This window comes from Bombus terrestris, chromosome 7 (assembly GCF_910591885.1).
Source record: "Bombus terrestris chromosome 7, iyBomTerr1.2, whole genome shotgun sequence".
In the NCBI taxonomy this organism is placed as follows: Eukaryota; Metazoa; Arthropoda; class Insecta; order Hymenoptera; family Apidae; genus Bombus; species Bombus terrestris.
The window spans coordinates 24,440,445-24,456,024 of record NC_063275.1 but is presented as its reverse complement, the minus strand read 5'-3'; the positions used below and the strand labels follow the sequence as shown (position 1 = coordinate 24,456,024).

At 30.4% G+C, this 15,580-nt stretch overlaps 1 protein-coding gene across 3 annotated transcripts in view; it reads right to left on the bottom strand.

The window, feature by feature from the left end:
* The window catches only part of LOC100644965 (BAI1-associated protein 3), a 127,066-nt gene that overhangs the window by 22,214 nt on the left and 89,272 nt on the right, over positions 1-15,580 (bottom strand). For all 3 annotated transcript variants that reach the window (XM_012310732.3, XM_012310731.3, XM_003396514.4), the window contains exons 5-7: positions 3,832-3,999; positions 2,388-2,454; positions 343-532 (exon numbers count right to left, since the gene is read on the bottom strand). In XM_012310732.3, coding sequence (XP_012166122.1) covers positions 343-532; positions 2,388-2,454; positions 3,832-3,999 — 425 coding nt within the window. The remainder of the gene's footprint in view (positions 1-342; positions 533-2,387; positions 2,455-3,831; positions 4,000-15,580) is intronic.

Here is a 15,580-nt window from a genome sequence, read left to right as displayed (position 1 = left end):
ATATTTTGAATATTCGATAAATCATGCAAATCGATCAGACTGCGGATTATGCGCATCTCTGCTAAGAGTTTGCACGGAAATTCATACAAAAAGCGTTTGAAATAATATTGAATTCGAAGTAATTATTGCACGTCGATCTTTAAAGCTCAATTTAATCCCCAATTTTCTAATCGAAATACCTTTTGAGCCTATTTAATCGTATTACGTGCATTCTGGATATTTGTACACTTTTGAATTTCTTTTCACACTTTTCTACACTTTCAAATCATTTATAAGAGTATAAATATCCGCGGTCTATCGATCGCTTGATACAACCAAGGGTGCGTCGATGTGTCGACTTACCTATGGTGTTTCCGTAATTTCTCGTGATGAGAATTCTCGGTTTCACCACCGTCGGAAAGGGCACGGGTCGCTTGTCTCGGTGATGCTGGCGGCGTGTGGGGTGAGTGCGCAGTTAAATTCGTTTGCGGACTCAACGGTGCACCTGTATTACCCGGTTGAATTCCTAACATGCAGTAAGGGTCGCTGAATCCTGGAGGACATATATAGAATCTTGTTCAGACTAACTCTCCTCTGGCAAACACTCAAATCTAACGACTTCCGTAATTGGAAAGAAAACATTCTGGATTTGAGCGGAAAGACTATATGCTTTAGAGATCTTGTATTTTTTCACGACCCGCTTTTCCTACATATGTTTCTCCAAAGTATAGAAAATAAAATAAGATGATGCGTAAAAGTATAGAATTTTTATTATCTTGATAACATAGATGTTTTTTGTAACGCGACGAAGAGATAATTAATTAGAGCAAATTTTCATCTAAGAAAGGGTGGTACACGATTGAAAAGTATTAGTTGTTTCGTGATTATTTTGCAGATATTTCTGTGGTATACAGGTATACACATAGAATGCGGCGTAAAAATATTTCGATATTTTTTGTCGATATATATGCTTTTTCAGTGGCACGGTGTAGACTCTAGGCAGAATAAACAAAGGAACGTCCTAGATTTAGACGGAAAAAATATACGATCGTGGAAAAATTTTAATTATTTCGCCATACATCTTTTATACTTTACAATGTGTACGTTCTTTTATACAAAAATATAAAATTCTCCATAATGGATTCTCTTTTTTTTCCTATTTTAATAAAAATATGTCCTTTTGAACGATACAATACACCGACTTTTAAGTCGTAACTATTTCGCTCAACTCTCTGCGGTGTTTTGTAGACCGGAATGAGCAAGGTTTACTCCTTTTTTTCAAGAGTTACCTTAAGTTGTTGCAGCAGTTTCGAGATAGATCTTTTATAGAGAAAGTTTACGAGAATAGGGATGTATCTTTTATGACGAAGTACTTGGATGCTTTATCTTTATTGGATCTTATCCTCGTACTCTTTAGATATCAGAATCTATGCGCCTTTGTACATTTCAAAGAATGTAACTAGCACGATGCGAAATCGTGTGTCTATTATTCAATATGCACTCTAGTCTATAAACTATCTCAATTTATTAGAAACATCTGTAAGAAACATTTTTATGGACGTATAGCAAAATAAAACTGAGGATTATTTTTTGCGAATTTTTAAGCATTTTTCAGCGTTTTTCAGCACTTTTTAGAATTTTTCAGCATTTAAAAATTGCAGTTTGAATTTCTTTCGCAGCTGCTGTACACAATATTAGTCATCCCGCATCATACAAATTTGGCAGAAATGACTATTCTTACTCATGAAACTGTGTTGCGGATTTTTATGCATTTATGAGAAATTTAAACGCACAGAAATGCACGGAATAAGCACGACATCCAAAGATACGTAAAATATTCAAAGTAGAATAACTAGAACGCTTCGAAACTTATTTTGATATTCAATAAATGAAATAAATTGAAATTCCATTTCTTACGGTTAGGTTCGTAAAAATAAGAATTCGCACGAATATCCACGGTCTATTAAAAATCTTAATAACGATTTTGACAACGATAGTAGAATAACTACACATTATTCTATTATTAAACACGAATAACAGAGACATTTCGTCACGATTGGAATATAAAAGATGTATTTAATTTTCGTAACATGATGTATCACGCGGTATCGATCATTTTCAGTGATCGAGATAAATTTAGAAGTCTTGCAGGCTGTCTTCGCAATTATTCAATCCGTTATCGTGCAAAAGAGCTTGAAATATTGAGAAGTAACGTCGAGAACCGAAAGATGCATCGCTTTTCGTCCTGTTCCCACGTCAAAATTTATGACATCGGTGACTACGGCCGGATTATGTATGCATGTAATTCGATGGAAAATTCATTTGCGTTTCACTAGACTCGTTAAACTTCTACGGGCGTTACGTGGTGCTGCATAATTAAACGCGAAACACGCTAAATAAATGCTTACCGTTAGCGTCCTTCGCTTCTAGTCCCTCTGCTTCCACAACTACCACGCTTAGGACAACTATTGGTGGCTGAAAAGTTTAACAACCGTTTCAAAAAATAATTAATCATTTGTTTTACCGACTAAAGGAGTTTACGCAATTTTCATGGTATATCGGAGTAAAATTTATGAGAGTAATTTTACGACGATCGATCAGAGGTACAATTAAACGCATTTTATTTGGACATTGAACATGATATAGCGAATATACGATTGTGACTGTAAACGGATCGTAATGTTTTATTCTTATCGTGTGTTTTAATTTCAATGTAAAATGAATTATATTTCCGATATAATACCATTTTTTTATGTATTTTAATCACAAAGCTATTCGTTTCATTATTAAAAACAGCTGGATACTGAATCGATTGGAATTATATTATTTAGCCGACGATAAAATATGGTGAAACGGGGCAGTAATTGTTCCAGCGGTGTTTCTTATTAATTTGCTTTATCCAACTTCAATGCTGTTTCGTATCGTTGGCCAAGAATGAAATCGTTTTACGGAGCTTCGTTTTTCATTTTCTGTATAAATGTAATAAAGCTTTGTTTCAGTAATTGCTTGCTTTGTAACGGTACTGCGTTATGCTTGCGTACACTGCGTCGTTTTTAAATAACGTTTCATAACGCGACGAGCTGTGCGACATGACTCGAATCGAACTTTTTGCCCGAATATATGTTGCAGTAACCGCGTATTATTGCTTTTATTTCAAATGCGCAATTTCCACTGTGATATTATTTACAAAGCACGCCGCTTCTTTTCATCTTCGTTATCGAATTCATTGAATCCCATTACTCGAATTAAATAAGACAAAACGACGACTGAGACGTGCTTCAAAAAGTGTAAAAAGATTTTGTATATTTACAGAGTATTTGAACAGTCGGCCCACTATTCGACACCTTAATATGAGCTACGATATTTAACGAGACCATCCTCGGCAATAATCGTACGTTTAAGACTAAATACTAGGTCGTCCGAAAAGTTTCTTTCCTTTTATAAGGAAATAATGCATGCACAATATTTTCCGTTTTATGTTATTTTATAGAATTACCTATGATCCATTTTGTTCTATCAAGATAAAGATCACAAGACGTAAAAGACTCGTCTGTAAAAGAAAGACACTCTTCGGACAACCTAATAGTATATTCATGCTGTATACCAATCGTTCGCTAAGTGCACGTTCGCGATAAATGTCTCGTAACTTTTATATACATTTTCCGATTGGTTTCAAATTTCGCTGTTACAATCGCTACAGTTGTATACCGCTGCAGCGTGAACGACATTCCAGGAAGTTTCATACAATGCAGATAATATACTCATAAAAATATTGTGCAGCAGATGTTCGAATATTTTGGCGAGCTACCACATGTACGATCGAATAATAAGAAAGAACAGGATAAAACGTACCTTCTCTTCCGATGCGATGTTCAGATATCGTCGATGTTGATCCGGCGGAACCCCAAAAGCTTCCTGCGCGTACCTATAAAGATCCTCCTTGTAGTGCGCGTATTGTCCCGTGCTAGCGCCCACAGTGTTGGCGATCGTGTAGAGGACTTCTATGTACAACTGTTCCAACTGAAACAATGTTTTTAAACGCGTATTGTATTCGTTGGAAACAGTTCGTCCCACGACGATCTCTAGTTGAATGTTCAACCGCGTTTTTCGTTATCAATTTGACGCGCTCGCTTTCGAGAGGCGCCCATTCCACATCCCTTCGAGGAAACTTTAAAACGAGATTTCTCTTTGTTTCAGCCGCTGATGAAAACATGCTGAAGCATTAACGTACAACAAAGACTGGTGTATCTTTATCTTTTTTAACTTTTCTTCATTCGTTTCTTTGATACCAAGCCGCTTCTTTGTTTTCCTTGGTTTTCAGATTTCAAGCGACGAGAAAAGTTTAAACGGACGCGGTGATTTATTATTTAAGAGCAGAAATGTATAACGGCAGCACAGTTCCGAGACTTTGAAGTTTTAAATACTCGTTTCGCAATTGTAGTTTATATTGCACGGAGAATTCAGGTTTAATTGGCTACTTGGATTCGATATTGTCTCGATTCTTAGAACGCAATTTTTCAATGTTATCCTATTTCCTCTCCAAAGTGTTGTAATAGCATTATAAAATAAATTTATCGATAAAACTTATCTTCGCGTATAAAAATTATTTAAACGAAAAATTTGTCATTTCGCCTAACGTTATTTTACAAGTATATCAGTTTACAAAATGTAATGAATACCTTTATAATAGTATATCTAGAATATTTCTGTAATAGTATATCAAAATACTAAATTTTTTCCTAAAATTACGAAAAATTATACGTTCATTAATAATAAAGTAGCAAATTACTTCATTATCGAAAACTTACGAAGATTAAAAGAATATTTAATCTTGAATGTTTGAATATTTGAATCTTTGAATCTTTGAATATTCGAATCATTGAATATTTGAATATAGGAATCCTTAAATCTTTGAATATTTCAATATTCGAATATTTGAATATTCGAATCTTTGAATATTCCAATCTTTGAATATTTGAATCTTTGAATCTTTGAATCTTTAAATCTTTGAATATTCTAATCTTTGAATATTTCAATCTTTAAATCTTTGAATATTTCAATATTTGAATCTTTGAATCTTTGAATATTTGAATCATTGTATATTTGAATATAGGAATCCTTAAATCTTTGAATATTTCAATATTCGAATATTTGAATATCCGAATCTTTGAATATTCCAATCTTTGAATATTTGAATCTTTGAATATTTCAATTTTCGAATCTTTGAATATTTGAATCCTTGAATATTTGAATCTTTGAATCTTTGAATATTTAAATCTTTGAATCTTTGAATCTTTAAATCTTTGAATATTCTAATCTTTGAATATTTGAATCTTTAAATCTTTAAATTTTTGAATATTTGAATATTTGAATATTCGAATCTTTGAATCTTTAAATCTTTAAATTTTTGAATATTTGAATCTTTGAATCTTTGTATATTCGAATCATTGAATATTTGAATATAGGAATCCTTAAATCTTTGAATATTTCAATATTCGAATATTTGAATATTCGAATCTTTGAATATTCCAATCTTTGAATATTTGAATCTTTGAATCTTTGAATCTTTAAATCTTTGAATATTCTAATCTTTGAATATTTGTATCTTTAAATCTTTGAATATTTGAATATTTGAATCTTTGAATCTTTGAATATTTCAATATTGGAATCATCGAATCTTTGAATATTTGAATCTTTAAATCTTTGAATTTTTGAATATTTGAATATTTGAATATTTGAATCTTTGAATATTTAAATCTTTGAATATTCGAATCTTTGAATATTCGAATCTTTGAGTAATTGAATATTGGAATCTTTGAATAATTGAATATTGGAATCTTTGAATATTCCAATCTTTGAATATTTGAATCTTTGTATCTTTGAATCTTTAAATCTTTGAATATTCGAATCTTTGAATATTTGTATCTTAAAATCTTTGAATGTTTGAATATTTGAATATTTGAATCTTTGAATATTTCAATATTCGAATCTTTGAATCTTTGAATCTTTGAATCTTTAACTCTTTGAATGTTTTAATATTTGAATATTCCAATCTTTGAATATTTGAATCTTTAAATCTATGAATTTTAGAATTTTTGAGTATTTGAATATTTGAATCGTCGAATATTTGAATCTTTAAATCTTTGAATATTCGAATCTTTGAATATTTGAATCTTTAAATCTTTGAATATTTGGATATTTGAATCTTTGAATATTTGAATCTTTGAATATTTGAATCTTACATGTTTGAATATTTGAATCTTTGAATATTTGAATCTTTAAATGTTTTATTCTTTGAATGTTTGAATATTTGAATATTTGAATCTTTGAATCTTTGTATCTGTGAATATTTGAATCTTTGAATATTTGAGTATTTGAACCTTGGAATGATTGAATCTTTGAATCTTTGAATATTCGAATCTTTGAATATTTGAATCTTTAAATCTTTGAGTATTTGAATATTTGGGTATTTGAACCTTTGAATGATTGAATCTTTGAAACCTTGAATATTTGAATATAGGAATCCTTAAATCTTTGAATATTCCAATATTCGAATCTTTGAATATTCGAATCTTTGAATATTAGAATCATTGAATAATTGAATCTTTAAATGTTTGAATCTTTAAATCTTTGAATGTTCGAATCCTTGAATGTTTGAATCTTTAACTCTTTGAATGTTTGAATATTTGAATCTTTGAATATTCGAATCATTGAATATTTGAATATAGGAATCCTTAAATCTTTGAATATTTCAATATTCGAATATTTGAATATTCGAATCTTTGAATATTCCAATCTTTGATTATTTGAATCTTTGAATCTTTGAATCTTTGTATCTGTGAATATTTGAATCTTTGAATATTTGAGTATTTGAACCTTGGAATGATTGAATCTTTGAATCTTTGAATATTCGAATCTTTGAATATTTGAATCTTTAAATCTTTGAGTATTTGAATATTTGGGTATTTGAACCTTTGAATGATTGAATCCTTGAAACTTTGAATATTTGAATATAGGAATCCTTAAATCTTTGAATATTTCAATATTCGAATCTTTGAATATTCGAATCTTTGAATATTAGAATCATTGAATAATTGAATCTTTAAATGTTTGAATCTTTAAATCTTTGAATGTTCGAATCCTTGAATGTTTGAATCTTTAACTCTTTGAATGTTTGAATATTTGAATCTTTGAATCTTTGAATATTCGAATCATTGAATATTTGAATATAGGAATCCTTAAATCTTTGAATATTTCAATATTCGAATATTTGAATATTCGAATCTTTGAATATTCCAATCTTTGAATATTTGAGTCTTTGAATCTTTGAATCTTTAAATCTTTGAATATTCTAATATTTGAATATTTGTATCTTTAAATCTTTGAATATTTGAATATTTGAATATTTGAATCTTTGAATCTTTGAATATTTCAATATTGGAATCATCGAATCTTTGAATATTTGAATCTTTAAATCTTTGAATTTTTGAATATTTGAATATTTGAATATTTGAATCTTTGAATATTTAAATCTTTGAATATTCGAATCTTTGAATATTCGAATCTTTGAATATTCGAATCTTTGAGTAATTGAATATTGGAATCTTTGAATAATTGAATATTGGAATCTTTGAATATTCCAATCTTTGAATATTTGAATCTTTGTATCTTTGAATCTTTAAATCTTTGAATATTCGAATCTTTGAATATTTGTATCTTAAAATCTTTGAATGTTTGAATATTTGAATATTTGAATCTTTGAATATTTCAATATTCGAATCTTTGAATCTTTGAATCTTTAACTCTTTGAATGTTTTAATATTTGAATATTCGAATCTTTGAATATTTGAATCTTTAAATCTATGAATTTTAGAATTTTTGAGTATTTGAATATTTGAATCGTCGAATATTTGAATCTTTAAATCTTTGAATATTCGAATCTTTGCATATTTGAATCTTTAAATCTTTGAATATTTGAATATTTGAATCTTTGAATATTTGAATCATTGAATATTTGAATATAGGAATCCTTAAATCTTTGAATATTTGAATATTCCAATATTTGAATATTCCAATCTTTGAATATTCCAATCTTTGAATATTTGAATCTTTAAATATTTGAATATTCGAATATTTGAATATTTGAATCTTTAAATTTTTGAATATTTGAATACTTGAATCTTTGAATCTTTGAATATTCGAATCATTCAATATTTGAATATAGGAATCCTTAAATCTTTGAATATTTCAATATTCGAATATTTGAATATCCGAATCTTTGAATATTCCAATCTTTGAATATTTGAATATTTGAATATTTCAATTTTCGAATCTTTGAATATTTGAATCTTTGAATATTTCAATATTTGAATTTTTAAATCTTTAAATTTTTGAATATTTGAATATTCAAATCTTTGAATATTTGAATCTTTGAATAATTGAATCTTTAAATGTTTGAATCTTTAAATCTTTGAATGTTCGAATCCTTGAATGTTTGAATATTTGAATCTTTGAATATTTGAGTATTTGAACCTTTGAATGATTGAATCTTTGAAACTTTGAATATTTGAATATAGGAATCCTTAAATCTTTGAGTATTTCAATATTCGAATCTTTGAATATTCGAATCTTTGAATATTAGCATCATTGAATAATTGAATCTTTAAATGTTTGAATCTTTAAATCTTTGTATATTCTAATCTTTGTATATTTGAATCTTTAAATCTTTGAATATTTGAATCTTTGAATATTTCAATATTTGAATTTTTAAATCTTTAAATTTTTGAATATCTGAATATTCGAATCTTGGAATATTTGAATCTTTAACTCTTTGAATGTTTGAATATTTGAATCTTTGAATCTTTGAATATTCGAATCATTGAATATTTGAATATAGGAATCCTTAAATCTTTGAATATTTCAATATTCGAATATTTGATTATTCGAATCTTTGAATATTGCAATCTTTGAATATTTGAATCTTTGAATCTTTGAATCTTTAAATCTTTGAATATTCGAATCTTTGAATATTTGAATCTTTAAATCTTTGAATATTTGACTATTTGAATCTTTGAATATTTGAATCATTGAATATTTGAATATAGGAATCCTTAAATCTTTGAATATTTCAATATTCCAGTATTTGAATATTCCAATCTTTGAATATTCCAATCTTTGAATATTTGAATCTTTAAATCTTTGAATATTCGAATATTTGAATATTTGAATCTTTAAATTTTTGAATATTTGAATATTTGAATCTTTGAATCTTTGAATATTCGAATCATTCAATATTTGAATATAGGAATCCTTGAATCTTTGAATATTTCAATATTCGAATATTTGAATATCCGAATCTTTGAATATTCCAATCTTTGAATATTTGAATCTTTGAATATTTCAATTTTCGAATCTTTGAATATTTGAATCTTTGAATATTTCAATATTTGAATTTTTAAATCTTTAAATTTTTGAATATTTGAATATTCGAATCTTTGAATATTTGAATCTTTGAATAATTGAATCTTTAAATGTTTGAATCTTTAAATCTTTGAATGTTCGAATCCTTGAATGTTTGAATATTTGAATCTTTGAATATTTGAGTATTTGAACCTTTGAATGATTGAATCTTTGAATCTTTGAATATTTGAATATAGGAATCCTTAAATCTTTGAATGTTTCAATATTCGAATCTTTGAATATTCCAATCTTTGAATATTCCAATCTTTGAATATTTGAATCTTTGAATCTTTAAATCTTTGAATATTCGAATCTTTAATATTGCACGAAGAATTCAGGTTTAATTGGCTACTTGGATTCCATATTGTCTCGATTCTTAGAACGCAATTTTTCAATGTTATCCTATTTCCTCTCCAAAGTGTTGTAATAGCATTATAAAATATGTTTATCGATATAACTTATCTTTGCGTATAAGAATTATTTATACGAAAAATTTGTCATTTCGCCTAACGTTATTTTACAAGTATATCAGTTTACAAAATGTAATGAATACCTTTATAATAGTATTTCTAGAATATTTCTGTAATAGTATATCAAAATACTAAATTTTTTCCTAAAATTACGAAAAATTATACGTTCATTAATAATAAAGTAGCAAATTACTTCATTATCGAAAACTTACGAAGATTTTAATGGAATATCGCAAATTCCCACATTATTCCAGCTATTACGCGAGCTAATAAGTTTAACGATAAGCGATAATTGGACAAGATTTCCTAGTAATTTTTCAACGAGAAATATTTCATGGCTTCAACGAGTGCTTCCAGTCGACTTCATTCAATCACGCTGGTGTAAGTGAAATTCATCGAGGTTTGACCAAGCTGCAAGATAAATAGCACGGCGAGAGCTTGTGAAACTTCTCTTCCATGAGAATTTCCTTTTTGGCGGTCCCCAATTTATGGTAATCAGAACCGCTATGTAGCTGGTACACGCGAGTGCAAGAGTGGCTACTTTTTAACAAAGTATTTTTTTTTGTTATTTTTTTTCGACCAACAATGTCCGTAAAAAAAGGCAGCGAAACAACGTACGAAACAAAAAAGAGAAAAGTTTTAGAAATAAAGTTATCAAAATATGCGAACACGAGATAGAATATGTGCGAATGATTCCGGATCATCTGGCCATTGACGGTGTATTCTACTGCGCGTTAACGTCTGCGTGTATTACGAACGACGCTTGAAAGAAGACCAATCGCTTTGCCTAAACGAAATACGAAATGTTTAATAGGCACATGAATAATTACAGTGCGGTGTGCATTATTCGATATTGCACAATACAGTTATCGTGCAAATTTAAGGTTAAGTTTAATAAATTATCGTAGCTTTCGTTATTAACGAAATATGATAATATCGAGTGAAAAGTGTTTACATAATAATATTGACCAAAGCTGAAAGCACAAAACACGAGTAGACGAAGAAAGAAAAATTGATCGCAAATTCCCAAAATTCGCTCTTTGCCGTTATCGATCTGATACAACGAGTAAAAGAGTGAAATGACTAATTATAAAATATAAAAATATAATAACCGATATAGATATTGGCTAAAACGACTAGTCCGAATTTTGGAAAATTCGATTTGTATGTTTTATATAAAATTCGAAACTTTAAATGTCAACGAGAGTTCCACGAATTCTGTTTGTTACACAATCTGGTGTACAAGGAGATTAATTAAGTATAATTTTGTTGGAAGTTGATTGGTGAAATAAGGTTTCTACTTTTAAGCTGCACCGTAATTTTACGACTGAGAATATAACTTTTAAAAGTTTCGACGGAGATCTGGTACCGGAGGTAAATAACGAGTTACCTGGAAGATTTATTTGTAGAAAGACGGAGAAAATTTTATAGCTAACGATTAAGGAGCAGGCTAAGTTCAAAAGAGATAATTAGATACAGCTTCGCAACCGTAACAAAGAACTTTAAGGTCGATGATTTATTCGTCCATGGACCTAGCTTGTACTGAAAAGTATGACGTTGTTATTATTCACTTTAAATTGTTTTATCTTCAACGCGAAAACTGTTTTGCTCGTGTATCCCATAGCGGAACAATTTTACAATTCAATACATCAGCAAATGTTATTTTTTATTCAGTTTTAGGATTAAATATGCACTTTTACCTGTTGAATCCTCTTGAATATACTAAAAATATTAATAGTTGTAACATAGCGCTACAAGGATTAACTTCAAATATTTGAGATATTTGAGATCTATGTTTTTTTACTAGAAATTCTTGTAATTGATCGAAGCTTCATTAAAATACCTACTTGTGTACTGCTTACTCCTTCGTAACATTTCTTAACAGTTTGTAAAGGATTTCCGTTTAAGAACGAGATGAACACGAATTAAATAACTTACGATCAAAACAGGATTCAAAGTTTAAATGCGAATCGTTACGAACTCTTGGTAAAATATTATTTCTACGTTAAAATCCCGATTTATCTCGAGGAGAATTTGTATAAAATATACTTGATCCTAATGGATCGCTTGCATCCGTTGAGAGATATTTTCTTTCTCTACCATGGTATATCATTTTTTGTTCGTCTAATTCGTTTCGTCGTTGCAACGTATCGGTGATTCGACAGAAAGGAACGTGTAACGCGATTTCATTGGAAATAATAAGCGGAAAGCGATCGCGTTGTCAGTTCCTAACGAAGTGGAAAAAAGAGAAATCGGCGTTGCAACCAGCGTAAAGCGTACCGAGAGCAGAAGACCGTGTGACGATCCGAACAATTTGATGGAATCCTTTCGAGCTACTCGACGAAACGCGAACGCCATTATTCTTTCCGTGGCGCGCCTCTTGTTACTCATTTCCTTCCGGATAAATGACGACGCTGCGATCGTTTGCTTTACGAGGGATCTCTTTTATGAGGCCGGAAAGACGTGGAATCGAGCGTGAAAAATTGCTTCAATCGCATTCAGTTCTAACAACCTTTGAATTGCGTTATTTATCTGTGTGATATATTACACAAAGATATATATATGTCGGGTTTTCGTTAGAATTTTGGGCGCGTGATAATTAATAAGTTTAACGAAAGCTATTGACATTGTTCTTGGGTTCGATAACGAATCCACGGTCAACGGGAAAACTCTTTGTACAATAGAATATATTTTATGGCACGCAGACACGTTAGCTCAGTCGCTGGGTTACTTTCAGACTGACTGCATAGACGATATCAGTAAACTCTCCAAGCTGATTGCAAAAATAAAAGACAGATACGGTCACATTTGTCAATTACATATCGATCGGGAATATCAACAAAATTGCAAGCGCCGTTACTAGGCAGTCCCGCGTAAAACCACCATTGCTCCTGGCCGGGGCTTGATTGTTAATACAGCGTGCCCCTCAACATCGGTACTTCTTCCGTTAGACATAACGTTCATCCCGTGACCGTGGCTACGTTCGGCGACCAGTTATGTCACCTCGAGCCCAAGTATTGGGGATCTTCCCAAAGAAAGACCCGATGTCCCTACATCTCCGACATATATATATATTCAAGATAAATTTCACGAATCAATAAGTTTTCAATAATGTGAATGATTTAGATATTATATATCATATATAACATTGTCAGAAGGAAATATGCAAATACAATATAACGCTTTGCAAAAATGAAATGCCATGTCGCGGTATATTTCAATTTATCGCGGCGAAATATATTAAATTCGCGTGACAGTCAACGTGTTAACTCGTTAAAACTTTTTTGATAGCTTTAAAAACGACACGCGTCGTTTAATAATTCCATGTAAAATGCCAGAACTCTGATTATTGAAACTTTATATTGAATTTTTATATCGCTTGAGATATTGTATAGAACGAAGATATTTATAATAATAAAAATCGGTTTGACGATCGTACGAGTGCAATGAGAAAGTTCGGTGCTAAAAGTTTCGAATCCTGTAAACACGAAGTTAATGAAAAATTAATTTTGGTAGCTCGGAGCATGGGAGTTCTGATTTCGAAAGGTCACGCTTGAAAAACTTTGCTTTCAAAAAATTAAGGTTAAAAAGGATAACTGTTTGAATTTCAAGTGAAAAGTAACGTTTTAAAAAGATTTTAAACGTGTGGTGGTATGTAATCCCAAACTAAAAATTTCGTGGAACGTTCTTCGCTCAGGAAAACGGGAAATATTTCTGAAATATAATTTTTCTGTACCAGCGAATGCAGAAGTGAATCTTGCAGGTGCAGAATATCTAATATAGTCGACCGGTTTATCGTGTCACGAAGTTGCGTTTGAGTTTGAATTTCTCTCGCGCAGTGGCCCAGGGAACGTTCATCTAGAGTTCCATAATCCACCTACACGCCGGCATTGTCCACTTTGTGGAAAGCGGATCGCAAATACGACGTGTCCAGTCAGAAAGGAATATCAAGAGTATATAGAGTATCAAGAAAAGTAAAATCATAAATGTTTTACTGAAAAGATTACAAGAACAATGAAAAATACGAATAGCGAAATAACTGAGTAACGAACAAGTTAATGAAAGCGATTAATAAAACTGAGAATGAAAATATAAAAAACGTATATTTATGAAGATTTTAGTGAAAAGATTAGATACAGGAACGATATATAATGTAAATGCTTGAATAATAAATAGATCCATGAAATCTACGGTTTGCATTGGCAACATTGTGCGGTTGCATATAAATGCGAAATTAATATTTCATTTGTCAAATAAATTCAATCCAATTGATTGATCGATATTATAAGTAGATTTTCATGGAGGCGAACAACACTGTATTCGCCGTTTTCTCCAAATCGCCAATTTTAATGTTAATGAAAAAAGAGGAAGAGAATAGGATTAATTTGCATAAACCAAGCGAAACCAAAATCTGACCCCTTAATAATATAACAGTATGATTCATATTCGTTCAATGTTTTGAATTAAATGAATTTCAATTAATTCAAATTAATTCAGCGAAAACAAGGATAATGCAGGAACGATAAAAATAGGAAGGATTATCTCAACCACTTAATGCACATTCTGATTGAGGATTGTCGTGTCTGTTGCCGGTATCTTACGCGAAATATCGAGGTTTCTTGGAAGCGCAATCATGAAATTGCGGATCGCTGGTGGGATAAACAAATGTTAAACAGGCGATATCGTTAAAGCGGCTGTCCGTCATTTCGATTGACCAGCACGCATAATATTTCAAGGGAAATATAACTACCGAGTCGCATGCGATCTGCGCATACCGTAACCACCATGATAGATGACTAAATGCATCACTATGAGAACGTTGCGAACAAAGCGTTATACTCGCGATAGCAAGTAAAAATATAGCATGCAAAATCGAGGAACAGAGTTATTTTCTTGAAGCGTACAAAGGCTCGATCGTGATTGTTAGTATTATATTTCACAATTTAAGATCTTGGGGGGATTACATACTGATAGTTACGCGCGTAAAGATTTAATCTGTAAGAAAATACAGGACTTGGTTAACGGCTAGCGATGATTAAAGTCTAAATTTGTATCGAGGGAATTGAAGGCAATTAATATTAAAATAATATTTAGCGAAAGAGAGAAAAATAACCTTGTGTATCCATATATTGAAAAATTACTAATTGGTTATTTTGATTATTCCGGTAGTTTCAATGATAACAGTAAAATGAAATTGCAAATTGAGGTACAGAAAATTAAAGGACCAGAATAGTTGATCGATCGAACGTTTCATTTTGTAAAGTGTACATACTCGTTCTTTTTCCCATTCTCTGGCTACCCATTCGAAGAAATTTCATACAGAAATTTATAGAAGAAGTTTGTAACAGTTTATATAAAAGATTGGAGATTTCTTTCTTTCGTTACGTTTCGCGTTAAAATTATATTAGTCTGGTCATGATCGAGTCTCGAGGAAAAGAAAGTCTTTGAGAAAACAAAAATCGAATTTTCTATTTTTCTTTTCTACTAAAATAAAACGCTATCGCGCGAAACGTCACGAAAACAAGATTTCGCGTCACGATATCGACTTTGTTATCAGAATAAGCAAAATTATCAAAACGACGTGTATTCGTTGTACGTGTAAAAATCGCTCAGAGATCAAATATTACACGTTTCTAATTTTTAATGGATCTACGTTACTCCGTATGCATATG